The following is a 16521-nucleotide window of genomic DNA, read 5'->3' as shown; positions in this document are numbered from 1 at the left end:
GATGGTGGGTGCCCATAAGCCCTAAGAAGAGGCCTCAGAATGAACCCTACCTTGCTGGCACCTTGATCTTGGAATTCCCCATCTGTGGTATCTTGTGATGACAGCCTGAGCTGATTGATACAGGAGCCACCATTCAACCAACTACCAGAAGGGCCTGCGGTTGTAGAGGTCACAGAAAGCCCTTCCTTTTTGCCAGTTCCCTGTGAGAGGCTTTGAGAGGCTTTGTCACTATTCGCATGGAATGTACCTCCCTAGGAGGTACTGAGTTCTTACCGCAGGGGTTCAACTGGCTCTGTTGGTCTCCGATAACGTCCTTTGAGTCCTGGGATTTCCTGATGGTGCCTGGACTGTGCTCTCTGTCTTCTGTCCACTGGCAGTGATCTCAGAAGTACCAGGCAAAATCACCACCGTGAATGGAATTTAAGGTGTTTGTCCAATATTTACAGAGGACAGTACAGTCAACAGGAGCCTGACTCATGACCCCTGGGGGTGGGTGGGTATTTCCTCCTGTAGAAAAGGCTGGTCTGCCATGTGCCCTGGTTATCACTCTTCCAGGATTACAGGGTCAAAATAGAGGGGGTTATAAATCACCCACTGGCTGACTCACACCTCAGGATGGGCTGCTGGGGCATCACAGGGCCCTACAGATGGATCTCTCTGGCCCCTTTTCAAGGCTGAGCCCTGGGGAAGATCTATTTCATGCTGGAGTGGGTGGGGGAGGTTTCCTAGAGCCACAGGCCTGGCCAAAAGTGAAATCAGCAGCCCCCTTCCGCCTTCCCTGCACACAGCCTCCCTGCCACCAAGCCTCCCCGCCACCAAGCCTCCCCCAACATCTGTAATTCCGTTTGTTGTGCTCGCAAACACCGTGTTGGAAGATTTCATGCTAATGAAAGGGTTTCTTGATTAGGTTACGCTGTTACTGTAAATGTTCCCTCATTATCTGTGTTATGGTAGGAATTTGAAAAAGTATAAATTGAGCGTCTTGCATAATTTATAAAACCTGAATGTTTCTAATTAGTTCGGTTAGGTTAATGATGGCGCAGCGTCCCTTCTTCCTGGTCTCTGCTAATGACCTTTCCCCTCTTGATTTTGAACACTTTCAGTTATTTACAAAAACCTCTATCAAATCCAACTAGCAGCTTCCAGAGGGGCCCCATCTAGCCCCGGATGGGAGGATGAAGTGCTTTGCAAAATGTGAATAGCTCCTTTTTTCTAAACTTGTCCCCCACCCTCCTTTGAGGCCAAGAAGCAGTCTGCTTAAGGTCCGCCAGCACAAAATTTGGCTCCGGCCGATCCCCTGAAGAATGCCGGTGAAGTGCATTCCTTCGGCGTTTGCACAGAAACTGGTCCTGACCTCCATTAGCAGCCGGAGAAGTGAAAATTCTGGAGGAGGTGGGGGAAGGAAAAAAACCCTCTCAAAAGGATTCTAAAATAACATTTTGCATCCTCAAGTAATTCCCAGTTCTCCCTGGCAACCATTCATTTCTTCCGAACAGCAGAAATTTGCAATATGAAAGTGGATTGGCTTCTCCCTCCCTCGGGGCCCCTGTATCTCTTCATCCAGCGCCTTGGGTAAAAAGCAATGCATACGTTTACAATATAAATGTGATTTAATCGACCTCCCTGTCAGGGAGAAATGGCAAGCATATCAAACAAGACCAAGATGTTAGAAAGAAAAATCATAAATTATTCCAGTGACGAGTTTCTGAGCCGCCTCCCGGACTACTAGATGATGCTATATAAGGCTGTTCCTTGAAACAATAATTAAGATAATTCTGTATGACAAGGAGAAAAATGTCCAGCTTTGTATGAAATGTGCTTCATGTTAGTAAGCTGAATGCTTGGTATTGATTACACTCGCTCCACAATCTACCCCCCCATCCCCACCCAGCCACGGCGACTCAAGGCTGAAATTAATTGAATGATGCAACATTTCTTTTCTTGAATCCTTATTTACCGTACATGCCTCCTAGACGCACTGCGAAGTGAGCTGGCCTCTAATTCTCTAAATTGATCTCTTCCTTTGACGATGTCTGGGAGAACACTCACATGTACACAGACACCCGCAGCTGGGTGTCCATTGTTCTCTGCTTTGGAAGGCACGATGTCTCCCCTCAGGGGCAGATTTGATGGACATATCAGCACAGCAGAGCCCTAACTTTTCCATTACGAGGCCACCATGGGGCTCTCCTACAGAAATACGGCCAATGTCACGGGGAAAATACGGTCCCCATGCAGACGGGACTGCCCCCCCCCTTCCCCCAGTAGAACAGCACCTGGCCTCTGTCTAGCAGAACATCCTTTTTGCCCTCCTGGCTTGGCTTCCAACCTCCCAGGGTGCAACGTGGACCTAGAAAGGACCCCTCACCCTCCTCTCTTCTATTCTAGCTGCCATGTCTGGAGACTGTTGTCCCCCCTCCCGTGAGAGGCACCAGGCCATTCCTGGCAGAGAGAGATGGTTTATGGTCGTGGCTCTGCTGGTTTTTCTGCAGCTCTATTTCATCCTGACTGCAGTTGCCGCAGTGGCGGCTGGTAGAGAACGAGGCACGGCCTCAGGTAGTTAATCCACCGCGAGGTCCCCGGGTGCCTGCATCAAGGATGATGCCTTCTCCTGCCTGGAGGAGCGGGAAACAGCAGCAGAAGCAGCCACTTCAGGCAGGGTGCCCAGGGCCTGGAGCCTGGAGCCAGAGGGGCTGGATGCTGACTTGCTGGGTACCTGAATGAGTCCCTTGCCTTCTCTGAGCTCAGCTTCCTCCCTGTAGAGGGTGGTGGTGGAGATTTGAGGCAGAAGCAAGAGTTGGCATATTGCACACAATCGATGATTTAAAAAAAAAAAGAACAACAGAGGCACTTAGGAGATTGTGGGATGAATAAATGGCTCTTGGTTTGACAATCTTGTTTGTGACAACCCAGAGCCTTGCCCCCAGGGGGCCATTCTTTCCAGGATGATGACAAAGGAGGGCTCTTCTCTTCTGTGCTGAGTGCCAAGGAGAGGCTGCGATTCCATTGAGCCCCTTGGAACTGTAGTTTGGGGACCAGCATCACAGGTGCCCGCAAACCCCCGCCTTAGTTGTCCCCAGGAGACGTGGGAACATCACTCGGCTGTAGCTATAGCTCACGGAGCCGGAGGGTGACAACCAAATCATGTGCCAGAGGCCTGGTGGAAGAAAAGGCAGTACTGGCATCCAGGGCAGAGTGCTTTGGGAGGAGGGCCATGTAGGTGGGCTCAGAGGGCAGGAAAGGCCGGAACCCATTCACAGGGAGATGTCAGAGAGAGCAGAGAGCTACCCTGAAATCCACCCATCACTGGGGCGGGGAGGGAATGAGAGTCAGGACAGGTTATCTGGCTACAACTAGGGGATAAACTCTACCTGGTCAAGGACCACATGTATCGTGTCCACTCTCCTGGTGCAGAGCATGCGCCCAGTACTCACTAAGTTCTCAGCATCCCTGTTGAGGGGAGTGGTGCCCAGGCATCAGTTTGGAGCACTCCCAGGCCATGCCGTCTTGGGACCAGGTTGTGGAAAGGCAGCTTAGGGAGGCTGTTTGCAGCCTGGGTGTCTCCCCCTGCCTTCTCTTTCCGGGGACCTAGTGGAGCTCCCGGATGACTTGGCTCTCCCTTTTGTTGGAGGCCTAACATCTGGCGTGAGGCCCAGCCCAGGCAGCGTCCTCCTCTGACCCCGGGTGATCCATCAAATCCTCAGGCGGCTCTGAATCCCTTGCACGGCCTGGTACCCGGTAGGAGCTCAAAGAGGACGCGCTGAGTGGTTGGCTGCTTGACGAAGAAGCAGCCCTTCTCTGTGGCTGAAAGAGCAATTAAGACTTTCGGAGTCTGCAGTCTAGACGAGGAGCTGTCAAGTCTCACATAAGTGGGTCTGGGAGCTGGTAATAGGAGATTAGGGGGCTCCTAGAGAGGAGAAGGGCTTTAGACAGGGCAGGAGGGAGCTGGGGGTGGTCCAGGGGAGAGGGCTGGGCCTGTTTATTGCCTGGGGGAGAGAGCATGTGAAAAGTGCCAATCCCTCAGCCTGCCTGCTCCCTGTGACTTACAGGCTTGTTTTTACACTGTTTTCTTTAATGACTTTTCACCACAGTCAAAACAACTCTCCTGTCAACTTATTACCTTAAAAACAGTTGAAAAGATGACATCTGGGGAGAACGCTTAGAAAGAACAGCTACTTTTCCTGCCTCTCTTCTGGCTCTGCGTCTGGGAAGAACCTTGTGTTTGCAGACCTGGGTTTTAATCAGTTTATTGTGTGACCTTGGCCAAGTCACTGCGCTTCTCCGAGCCCCAGATTCCTCACCTGTATAGCAGAGTTAGGGCTCACTGGTCATGGGAGCAGATCATTCCCAATGTCTAGTGCCACACCTGTGTGCTCAGTCCATCTCCTCACAAGGAGCCTGGGAAGGCTTCCTGGAAGAGGTGGTACAGAAGGGGGTTTCTGGATAAAAGATGAAGCTGGGAGTTCAATCACTGCAGGCTGAGCTTCTGTGAGTCTCCCAGAAGCAGCAAGCCGGGGTGAAGGGGGAGTGGCATAGGGGAAGGTTGTGGGGTGTGGGTGAGTCCATTCCCAGCCTTGGTTCCCTAGGTTCTTTCATCTTTGTCCCCTTGTCATCATCCAGGATGCACCTCTTCCTCTACACTTCTCTCTGCATCTTGGCTCCTTAGCACGGAACCCCTGCCACCTGCACCCTCTTCCTGTAGCCCGTCTAGCTGGGGGAGGGGCACAGCCTCGGTTCCTGGAATTTGGGAGACTTTTAATCATTCTCTTTTGTCCATGGATAAGTAGACTGACTCCAGCTTGGAGACAATTAGTAAATTATTATTATTAGCTTCCATTTGTGTGGCGCTGCCCTTTAAGGAGCCCAGCTGATTTAATCAGGGCTGGTTAATGGGAGCGCAAGCAGCTCCCCTCACTCTCCACACACCTGGGAAACCAAGAGTGAGTAAACAGATGGTGCTCTGGGGATCTCAGCATTTTGTGCTATAGGAGCCCCTCTGGGGTGCATGGTGCCTAGTGCTCGTGGGTCTGCTGGGAACTGAAGAGCTGGGAAGGAGGGACCTGGCCTGGGCGGGATGTCAGGGTCCTGGGTGCTGGCTGGAGAGAGCCTTATGTTCTCCTCACCCCTCAGCCCATCCACTGCTTCCTCCTCCCTCACCCTCTCTCTTCAGATAGACTCTAGTCCAGTGGGTCTCAAAACTGAGCAGGCTCAGAACCACCTGGAGTGCTTGTCAACGCGCCACTGGGCCCATTTCGAGGGTGTCTGATTCCGTGCGTAAGGGGTAGAGCCTGAAAATCTGTATTCCTGCTAATTCCCAGGTGCTTCTGCTGCTGGTCCAAAGCCCATCTTTTGAGAACTGCCTTGTCCCCTGGTTCCCATCCCTGGCTTCACATGAGGATAACCTGGGGAGCTTTAAAAACCATCATTTTCCAGCCCACACCCTAAGCCTGGGTCCCCTGGTATGGAGAAAGTTCTGGGGTGGATATTTATGAAAGACTCTCCTGGTGATTCAGACGTGCAGCGGGGGGTGAGAACACCAGCCAGGCCCCTTCCTGCCACACAAGGACCCACTTTCTAGGGATCAGAGGAGCCCTTGTCCAGTCTTTGAGAAGCTTGGCTTGAATAGGGGTAAGGAGGCCAGCAGGATGGGGACGCCTAGGTGCCAGCTTCCTGGTCTTGGCTTTTGATGCTGAGTCTGCCTATCCTTCTTTCTTTCCTTTCCTTTCCTGCAACTCCCCTCCCTCCTCCCTCCCTTCTGCCTCCTGCAACTAGTTCATTGAAGGATCCCAGCCCCATGGAGTGGAGTCATTCTATGGCTTTCTTTTTCTCCCACCCCTCTCCTCTGCTGATCTCTCTCTTTGTCCCTTACAATGTCATGGGCAGTCCCATGACCTCTGGCCACTTTCAGTTGTTAGAACCTCCTCTGGGCTGGTCTGAAACATGTCTCACAGCTGTGTCAAAACTCCCTCTTTGAGTGGGAGGGAGGAATGACCTTCTCATCTGCAACTCTTCTTCCTCCTCCTGGGTCTCCTGGAAGGGGGTGTGAGACCTCCCTGCTTCATTCACCTCCTATCAGTGAGATGGACTGGTTTTGCTGTGGCTCCATAAACTCCGCCTCCCTGCTATGTGTGGGCACCTCCCAGTGGCAGTCTTCTCTTTAGGGGCAGTCTCGGGGTAGAAGGTGAGTCTGAATTACTCAGGGGCAGTGTCCAGATTACTCTGGCCCCCTCCATCCCTGAGATGCTCCTGAGGAAAGGCCGGGTGAGCCTTCTCCAGCCACCAGAGGTCCACACTTCTATCTCCCAGGCTGGGCAGGTGTGGCCTCATCTGGGTGGCAGCCACCCAGGGAAGCCCATCACCCTGCCCTGTCCTTGAATCTCTGTGCTCACATTTGTGGAGTCCCAAGGTCCTCTTCTGTGCTCTTCAGGACTTGGGAAAGCCAGGATGGGGTCAGTGGTCCCCCATCTTACTCCCAACCCTCTAAACCCTGGTCCCTTTTCCCTTGGCAAGTACAGGCCTCTGCAGCCACTGCCAGATGAGTAAAGTACCACTCCCTGTATTCACATTTGCCTTCAATTCCAAGGGACATATTTTAAGCCCTCCAAGGACTGCCCGCATCCCACACTTCATACTTCTGCATTCAGCCAGTATCTAGCAGGGGGCGAGATGCCAGTCTCCTCTTCTTGCAGGCATCCCTGTCTCTAAGAATGATTCTCCTGAAGATCTTTCTTCCCCTTGGCTTGGAGGAGGAGAGGATTCTGCCCCTCCACAGGCCAGAGGTCTCAGCATTTCCCACCCCCGCTCTCGGAGGCTCTTAGATGGAACACAGGGGGATAAGAAAGGGAGGATGATTGGTTGCGGTCCTGTGGGGACCTGGCTAGCCCTGCTTGTCAACAGCTTTCTCCGTAGGGTGTCGTTGGTCCTCCTTTATCACCTCCATGGGCCTGAGCAGCCAACCCCAGACCTGTGGGCAAGTCCCAATCAGCATCCTGTTATTACCTCACCTCACCCATTATCCTTCTCTGCTTTATGTTGTCTCTCCCTTCCTACCCTGGGCATTCAGTGAGCCCAGCTCTCTCCCAGGCCCAGTGCTTGATGCTGGGAGGTATAGACCCGTCTTTAAGAATTGGGGCTGGACAGCTCCTCCATCCCCCTGGACTCACTGAGAGGTGGCAGAGCTGTCCTACTTTTACCGACACCATCTCCTGCTCCAGGTGCTCCTGGTCTGACAAGTGACCAGGCTGTAATGACAATGAGATGGTCAGCCTGCAGTGGAGGCAAGCCTGGGAACACAGGACAGGGCCACCTCACCAACTCTGGGGGCGTATGGAAAGCTTTCTGGCTTGGAAGAGGTGGTACCTGAGTGGGATCGTAAAGGATGACTAGGAAAAGAACCCTTTATGTTGAGGGAATAAACATGAAAGGGAGGGTGACTGTTTGCAGACCTGTGTGGATATTTGATGTGACTGGAGCATCAAGGAGATGGCAGAAAGCAGGCAGGGACAGGCAGGGACCAGGTCATGACAGGCCTTGTGTATTAACCATGCTAGGGGCCAGGACCACTTCTCAGAAGCATCTTCAGGAGATCTAGTTAAGCACCCCTCCTCCCACCCCAAGGCTTTTGTTTTGAAGGGTCTGGTTGGCCACTTACTTCACACAGTGGCAGCTCTAAAGCCCCACTCCTGAGTTTGGGCCACCTTGAGTGGTCACCCTTCCTGAGTGGAGGAGCCTTCCATCTTGATTGAAGCAGAGCTAAGGGACGGTGGACGGTGGAAACTGGGCCGGGGCCAGGAAGAAGCAGCTCCCTTTCCATCCTAATTTGGATGGGCTCGCACAGGAGGAGGCCCAAGCTTCAGGACAATCACTGGCTCAGTTTGGGGAGTCTTTGGCTGAAATCTGAGTGACAGAAAACTTGGCTGGGAGGCGAGGAATTCATAAGACTCAAATGATTTACCTAAAAGAAAAAGCAGAACAGCAATTATTCTTTTGGAGGTGGGACTTAGGCGTGACATTTTAAAAATGAGTTTCCATTTCTCATGTGTTCTATGAGCATATGCTGCTTTTCAATGGGGAAGAAGCCCACATTCATTCTGCAGCTGTTTATTCAATGCCAGGTCTTTCAAGACCCCGTGGATCCAGAGGTACATGTGACAAGCTGGCCCTTACGTCCCAGAGGGTGGTACAGTCTCCCAGTTAGCAGGCATGGCTGTGGTCTGGCTCTACTTCGTACACAGTCTCATTAGTCTTGACAATGACTCTTGGAGATGGGCTTAATTAACACCAACTTACAGATGAAGAACTGGATGCTCAGAATGGTTAAATCACTCAGCTAAGGTCACACAGTTAAGGAAGCAGCTGTACCGGGATTCAGGCCCAGATGTGTTTGGCTCCAAGGGCTGGGCCCTCCGATGCTGATTCTTTTGGTCTGTCGAGCAGCTTTGCAGATGATGTGCCAAGCCTGTCCCCTTCCTCCTTGAGTGACCCTGGGGAAGTCACACTGCTTGTCTGAGCCTCAGTATCCCCCCCTGTAAATAGGGGGTAATTACATGTCCCTTGCAGGCTTGTAGTGAGGAGTGGAGAGGATGAATGTAAATTACTCTGGACAGTGCCTGGCACTAGTGTGTTCTCGGCCAGGAAGAGCTTCTGATCTTAGTAGGTGGTGATGTGAGCTGCTGCTAGGTTTCTGCTTCCTGTGCTTATAAAGAATCCATTTCTCTTATCTGCTCCCAATTCCCAGCTTTAGAAGATACAGGTCATGGCTTAAGCTTCTATACTCAGACCCAGGGAGTGGAATCCACATGAGAAATGCAACACCAACCTGGTCCTGTGCCCTTGCCCCGTCCCCCAGCTCCCCACGGCCATTCCCCCTCGGGCTCGGCCTCAGCCTCAGCTCCGCCCAGACGTGGGCTGTCAGCAGAGCAGCAGCCTCCACCCCATTCGTGGTGGTCTTAGGATTAGTTACAAAGACCAAGTCCAGGGCAAGCCCTGGGAAGCCAGGCCTGTAAATACTTCTTCTCTGTTCATAATGATTGCTGTTTTGGACCCTTGTTATGTGCCAGGTGCTTTATCCAGGTAGTGCATGCTCTTCGCTTGGTGATGTCAGAAGGTCCACCCATCATCAGCACACAAGATATTTGCCCTTTTGGCTCCTCTCAGAGACAATGATTACAAGCCCTCTGCCGTCTGGAGAAGATACTGTTTCTGGAGGGTTGTGGAAAGTTGTGCTGTCGCTCGTGACCCGGGGGTGTCTGTGCTCCGAATTCACTGCAGACTCTTCCCTACCCTGCTGCCTGTTTCGTTCCCCGTAGAGCTGCCTCGCTGAGCTCTACCGTGGTGTTCGGCTTGGGCTGAAGGCAGGGTGTTAGGAGAACCAGCCCTAAGAATCTAGTTACTGTGCTTCTTGTAGGAGGGGTCCTGCCAAGGAAGTTGTTGGGAGGCATTTCTCTCTTTAAAACCTGGAAAAGGAGGGTAGATCACAGGGAATTTCTCTTTGTCTAGTGGAAATGGGTCTGAACTTGATTGTTTGCTCCTCCGTGCTTTGTCTGCACGGAAGCACAGAGCTGTGCAGCCCTCTCTAGGAGGTGCCCAGAATTATAGCATCAACACTCCTGTGTGCCGACCTCACCCTTGCCTAGGGCTTGACCGGAGCGTGCTGGTCCTTTTGGGTGACTCATTGGGCTGTCCTCTGGGGTTTCGCCTGTGCATCTGACTTTGTTCTCCCCATCCCCCACAGGCAAGCTTGGGAGCAGGTCTTCCTTGGGTCCTGGCTGCCTCTTTTCCCCACAGGCCTGTGGCTTCCTGGCATCCCAATAGCCATAGCTGACATTTCATGTTTCCATGGGAACAGAGTCCTGCTGTAGCCAGACAGCGAACTATAGAGGCTGAGGAGGAGTGAGTGTGAGTGTGAGTGTGTGTGTAATACTCAGGAACCTGGGGTTTCTGTGCAGATTCCCTCTGTTTTGCACCAGTGGCCTCTTCTTGGTGGTCATCGCGCCCCGACTGTAGCTCCTACATCTCCATGGCTGACACAATATTGCACCGGGGTCCATCTGTCTGCATAATCATCTTAACCTGCTCCCACAAGAGAGTTTAAAAGGTCTGGGCTGTTGGAAAATGACCATAAAGGCTGCATGCAGATGCCTTTAGCAGCAAAGCCAGCATCTATCACAAGGTAATTACGAGCAGGGAGTGAGGGCACCTGCTGGAGTCTGGGAACTCTTTGTGGCCGCCCCTGGGGGTCCATCAACCTCCTAGGCCGATGGGGGAGCCTGGCTGCAGCCTCTCTGCTGCTGACCTCTTGCTCTTGGCCACTTGAAGACTCCTGGCCATTGGTCTCTCTCTGGTTCCACTGCCATCTCCCGGCCTTTCTCTGGGGTGGGGACCTCAGGCTCTCACGATGACAAGACTCACCATCTCCTCCACCTGAATTGCGGGGCATTTCAGATTCCTGGGCTCCCTTTGTTCCCAGCCTTGGGATCTTTGAAACTTTTGCCCGTCTCACCCTCCATCTCTGTTTCAGGCTAGGCCTCGGGGAGTTTGCTCATCTGGTCACCCAGGACCATGGAAACACCCCTTGCTCTCAAGCCCCCTTCCTGGCCAGATTTCTCTCCCTGGTCTCTGCCGGACTCCACCTAGCCTGTTCTCCTTGGCAGTAGCTCCCGGCATGCCCTGCAGCTGGGAAGCTATTTCTGACTAGGCCAAAGGCTCTGGATGTACCAAAGAAGGAATGATGGTACCTCTCTTCCCAGGAGGCACCGCCACCTCTCATAAAGAGTGCCTTCGAGCTCACGTGTCACCTGTAAAGAGCGCCTGTTGTCCAAGGTTCTTCTCAAAACTGCCTTGGGTCAGTGGATGGTTTGGAAGCTGAGGGCGGCCCTGGTGAGAGGCTGTTGGGGGACCCTTTGGCCACGTGAAGTTCCTCCCATGGAGGCACAGTACAGCCTCTTAAAGAGTTTGCCTCCTTGGGGACGAGAGGTGGGATGAGAGGTGGGACGTACGTTGGGACAGGGGAGTGTCACACATTTATTTAGTAGTGGAATCCTTTTCCTGAGGACTCTAAGCAGAGGCCCCAGATGTAAGACATTTGAAAGCAGGGCTGCTTGGCTGAAAGCAACAAGGTAGGATTTTTGACTCCATTCTCATGGCGCATTCCTTCCCCCGCCTCCCCCACCCCCCCCAACACACACACATACACACATACGTTCCCTTTGACCTAGTCCGTGACCCTAACTTCCCCCTCGAGACGTCCAGGCTTCTGAGGTCCTGGGAGCCCAGAACGGGGAAGTGCCAGAGGTGGCGCTGGAGGTCTCCAGCTCCCTGTGCAGTTCTCATCAGCCCAGCTGAAGCCGCGTGCCCTTGGCCGTGGTTCTATTGGCTGGCTGTGGCTGTGGAGGTCTAAAAGTTACATGGAGGCACAAACCCTCTCTTGTGAGGTTTCGGGGGTGCTAGAAGGAGCCACTTCCTGGGCAGCAAGAGCCTTGGCTTGCGGTGTCACATCGGCTGCGCCACCGCGTGATGGTGAGCCAGCAGCTCGCCCGCTCTGGGCCTCAGCACCACCGTCGTGCAGGGCGCGGTCCCACTCTGGGACCTCTCAAGGTCTCTTCAGGGTCCCCTGCTCTGGGTCACGTCAAGCTCTTTCCCGAGGCACGAGGGAGAAGCCCCCATAGAGGAGGTGAGCGTGTGGAGGAGTTCCTCCCTGCCACCCTTGTCTTGGGGGCCCTGGGGTAAGCACGACACGTGGGCTTGCCTGCTGCCCCCAGCCGGCTCCGTGAGCGGCATCTTGCCCTGGGTCTTCATCCTGGTGACACCCGCTCGTGGTCTCTTCTTCTTCTTTTTTTTTTTTTTTTTACTTATATTTTTTATCTTTTTAAGAACGTTTCCATGGTCTTTTCTTGATGGGAAGTGGGCATGGACCGTCGCCCAAGGGAGCCGGCACTCCGGATGAGGCAGAGTCCCGCCTGTTCTTGTTGGGCATCTGGCTGCTTGGGTATGAAGTGACTGGGAGGAAGGAGCTGAGCTCCTGCCCCCAGAGAGTGCCTCGTCTGGTGGGGGAGATGGCAGTACTGTCACCTGGTTATGAGTCTTTGCCCACCACTTAGCCGGCTTGGGCAAATCACCTGTCCCTGTTTCCTAGAGTTCACAGCTGCCTCTATGGCCCATCCTGTGGGCCTGGAAGAAACCCTTTATCCTGGCTCTTCTGGGTTTTCTCCTGCCTCCCAGATGGGGGCACAGTCCACCCAGACATCAGAGGGAGGGCCCTCTGGTCATCACCCCCCAGACCCCTGGGACCTGCCCCTCGCCTTGCCTGCATGGTCCCTTCAGGGCACAATCTGCTTTCTGCCACCTTCCAGCAGAAGTCGCCTCTAGGTCAAGGTCTTTTTCCTGAGGCTGCCTATGGTCCTGACCCCCATGGAGCCACTGTTCCAGGTCCCTTCTTGTTCTCCGGGGGCAGCACCAGGAAGCAGCGGGCAGGGCCCCTCTCCTGGAGGAATGACTCTCATTGCCCTCCTCCCTGCAAGAGACTGGAGAAATCTCTTTGGGTTTAAGGAGAAATCCTTCCCCATTCATAATTCTTCCAAGATCTCTTGCTGCTTGCTGAGAATGTGGTTCTTCATCTTTTTTTTTTTTTTTGCTGCAAACCCTCCACATTCTTCTATTGGATTTATGCCTTGGGAAGCAAAAGCCTGGACGTCCCGGAGGCAGCTTCTGCTTTCTGTTCTGCAGCAATCCTTTTGTGAAGCAAGGACGTACAGCGACCAGGGACAGGGAAAGAAAAGCAGAAATTCAGGAAGGAAAAGACTCCATGAGTTGGTGTTTTAAAATAGCAGCCAGGCACACCATTTGGTGGAAACATATGTGAAGATGAGTGCCTGTGACTGGGCTCGTGACGAAGGTCCCCGTGAAACAAGAGGAGCTCAGACATGGGCTGGATTCTGCTGCGCTGGCCCAGGCCCTGGAGTGGGGACAGGACAGCACAGGTCCTTGGTGGCATAACTGGGCGCCGTTGTCCATGATGGCAAAGCAGCATGAACCCACGCTTGGACCAAGCAGGGTGCCCACCAGAAGCCTCAGTCTCGAGGTGTCCTGCAGAGAGAGGGCAGCCAGGTCCTGGGCAGCAGCCTGAGATTCAGAAGAGAAGGGGAGGTGGGGCTTGGGGAGGGGCGCCACAATGGGGCATGGTTTTGCAGTTCAGGCTGAGGAGTTCACACCTGGTTCTTAAGTCATAGGGAGCCCTGGAAGGTTTTTGAGCAGAGGAGTGGGTGGTGAGAGAACTGGAAAGGTCGAGTCTGTTTGAAGAATGGAGAGGAATAGATGATCACTGAGCTGGAGGGTATCTGGAAGGCTTCTTGAAGGACTCATTCATTCATTCATTCATTCACTCAAGAAATACTTATCTCGAAACGTCCATGAGCCAGACACTATTGCACAGTGATAAGCAAAATAAAGTGTCTGTCTTCACAGGTGGTTGGGGGAGAGGACAAAAATTAACCAACATATAAACATATCTACCAGGTGGTGAAATAGGCTCAGAAGAAAAATTCAACAGAATAAGGAGACTGAGAGTGAGAAGGATGCTCTTTCTGCTTGGGGGTCCAATGTTAAAGCAAAATTTATTCATGACACTTAAAGAAGGTAAGGCAGACTTTACTCAGAGATGTGGCTACTATAAAGGGGTTTTGTAGTAGGGGTGAGAGATCGGGCTCAACGCCAAATACAACAAGGAAAAGTGGGGAGGGTGAACAGGGTGGGGGTCCATGGATGGAAAATTACTAAGAGGAAAGAAACATCAGGGGTGAGGGGGATCTGGCTAAACCAGCCCACAGCAGGATTCTTATGGCAGGCAGGCCTGGGTGGTCAGACATCCCTGGGGGGGGGGGGGGGGATGATGGAGGATGAGGAACCTGATCAGATAGGGAGGGTGATCAGATATCAGGGATGGTGGATTCTGGTTAAACCGACTTAGCAGGATTCTTGCTAAAATTGGACAATACAGAGATCAGCACAAAAGCCGAAAGGCTGAGGTCTAGTTTGGAGGAAGAGTCAGGAGATCCTGACTAGAATCTGGCTGAGGAGAAATCTTGGTCCATGCCCCCTCTTGCTCAAGTCCTGGTGGCACTGGAGTAAGGAACGAAGAAAATGTAGGGTTGTGTTATCCTGAAGGAAGCATCGGCTTCAGACAGCTAAAATGGATGAGGGGTGCATTCCAGGCGAGAGAAGGGGTGTGAGCCAAGCCTTTGAGGGGAGTTTACGAGCGCTGCAACCCACCAGCCTGGCTGGCCCGGAGGGTCTGTGGGGTGAGCTTTGAGTGTTGAGGCTGCCAGGGAGGTGGTGTCATTTGGGACGAGAGCGTTAAAGGCCAGGCTGAGGACCTCAGTTTTGCACTGAGCCACAGAAGGTTACTGAACAGAAGGAAAGCGATGGAATGAAAGGTCCTTGGGTCCCTGCAGAAAGGTACTTCCCCAAAATATGGTGGGGGTAGTCAGGGTGGGAGCCCGGAGCCGACTGCACATGCTCACAGGGTCCCCTCCTCTGCAATTACAAGCCCAGTCTCAGGGCAGGGCCAGATCGGAGGAGGATCTTCTCCATATCAAAGGGGAGATTAGCTCAGAGTCCCTAACAATGTTGCACGTGCTGCCCTCACTCACTGGTGATGCCTCTGAGACTGTCAGCTGTATATCTGCTTCTTTTTATCAATACGGGCAAATAATTCTCTAGACATTTATCATTGTAAACTGTCACAGTCCAATGCCTTTCCCGAGGACCAACATCAATACTGATCTTGGTTTGAATACTTTTCTGACAAGGTTCCTATTTGTAGATTCACAAGTAGAACTAATGTGCGTTAAAGCTATTCAGTTTGGCATTTTGCAGCTCCGTTGACACATTAAATATAGGCGTTCACCACGACGATTCACCTTACAACTATTAAGTAAAAAAAATCCCGCATACATATTTATGAGCTGAACATCCTACCCTGCGAGAGGGAAACCGGAGGAGGTGGAGGCAGCTGCAGAGAGGTGCGCGCCCTCTTTGGGGAGGCTGTCAGGAGGGGCCCGGGGATCTCCAGGCCTTGGTGGAGGAAGGGGAGCCGCTTTGGGGATGAAGGCCCAGGTGGATCTGGAGTGGACAAGGAGCTGGGATTGGTAGGAGCAGAGCTGAGGTTCCCTACAGAGTTGGGAAGGTGGACCCAGTGGCGGCCCTGGGATGAGAACCCAGGCCTCCTCATTCCTGGTGCCTCTGAGGAAGCGCTATTTCTCTTCTTGGGCCTAAGTTTTCTCACCTGTATATTGGGGTTGGACTAGAATTGGTGCCTCCTGACCTTTTGGTAATTAATGTCACAGCACACACAGAGAAGAATGAACTTTGTATAGCGCACGAGGGTCAACAGGCAAGGCTGCTTACAGCCAGGAGAGGCCAGCTTGGGGGCTGTGGATGCCCCAGGGAGGCTCTGGCCCTCAGGAGGGTAAGGGGATTGACGTTCTCAGTGGGCTAGTAACTCACTCACCCTTGGCACAGCAGTACAGACTGTTAAGTAGATGAGCCCAGAGGTGCCTATTAGGGTGATGCCTGGTGACTCTTAAATGTCTCCCAGCACATTGATGGGAATGCCTGCTTCCTGGATGCTGTCTTTTCTCAGTCAACATTAAGAAAGGTCCTGAGTGCCTGTCTATGTCCCAGCACACAAGTGCATGGACCCTAGCATCCTGGATTTGGGCTCAGGTGGAGGCAGGGTGGGTGACTACAGATATCTACTGCCATTCTGGCTGGTTGGTACCTATGCACTTCCAGTTACTGATAATTTGCATACCCCTCTTAGCAGGGGGCTTCACACGGGAACAGGTGAGGGGTTCTGGAATCAGCATTTCCAAATTCAAATACACTTTCTAGCCCCTCGGTCATTTATCTGTCCTCACCACTCAGCAATATTCCCAAGTTCTGGCATAGTTCCTGGGCCAAGGGGAAGGGGCAGAGAACTGAGAAGCCTGCCTGGAAGAAGGGACCTCTACTGCAAGACTCACTGGACAAGCTGAGATTGGTCAGGCCATGAGGAGAGGAGAGAGCTGCAGGCAGAGGGACAGCGCGTGGGCGGGGAGCTGTCAGAGTGGCGAGGGGAAGCCTTGCGCACCTCCCGTGGCGGGGGCAGAACTACCCCGAGGACCCGGTGCTGCGCCCTCATCTCCGTGGCTGTGTCTGCGGCTGCACGTCGCAGGGATGCCCCAGGAGGCAACTTCCCGCCGGTGATGCCCTCCTTTTCTTCTTTGCTCACGCTCAGACCTGCGCTGTGATCTGAGCTCTCGCCCAGCCTTTCCCGTCTCCTTCTGTGTTTTCGCCCATCAGGAGGGGGTTTCTCTCATAAATCCCTGGCGCATCGAGTCCCATCCCACGTCCACGTTCGCAAGGCCCAGAAGAGCACCAGCAGGAAGTGCTTCGGGAACCTAGGGTTCCTTTCAGCTTCAGGGGAAAATGTGTGAGTGGAACTGTCTCCATTTTACAGAAGAAGGGCAAATGCTCAGAAAAGTT

At 53.0% G+C, this 16521-nt stretch overlaps 1 protein-coding gene across 1 annotated transcript in view; it reads left to right on the top strand.

Annotated features, from left to right (window-relative positions):
* Positions 1 to 1995, top strand: part of RPS24 (ribosomal protein S24) — a 272086-nt gene extending 270091 nt beyond the window's left edge. The window contains exon 5 of the mRNA XM_057736378.1: positions 1984 to 1995. Within this exon, the coding sequence (XP_057592361.1) occupies positions 1984 to 1989 (6 nt within the window). The 3' untranslated portion in view covers positions 1990 to 1995. The remainder of the gene's footprint in view (positions 1 to 1983) is intronic.
* The last annotated feature ends 14526 nt before the right edge of the window (positions 1996 to 16521 follow it).

The sequence above is a fragment of the Hippopotamus amphibius genome, chromosome 5, assembly GCF_030028045.1.
Source record: "Hippopotamus amphibius kiboko isolate mHipAmp2 chromosome 5, mHipAmp2.hap2, whole genome shotgun sequence".
Classification (NCBI taxonomy): domain Eukaryota; kingdom Metazoa; phylum Chordata; class Mammalia; order Artiodactyla; family Hippopotamidae; genus Hippopotamus; species Hippopotamus amphibius.
Note: the sequence above shows the minus strand (reverse complement) of the source record. Positions and strands in the feature narration are given on the sequence as shown.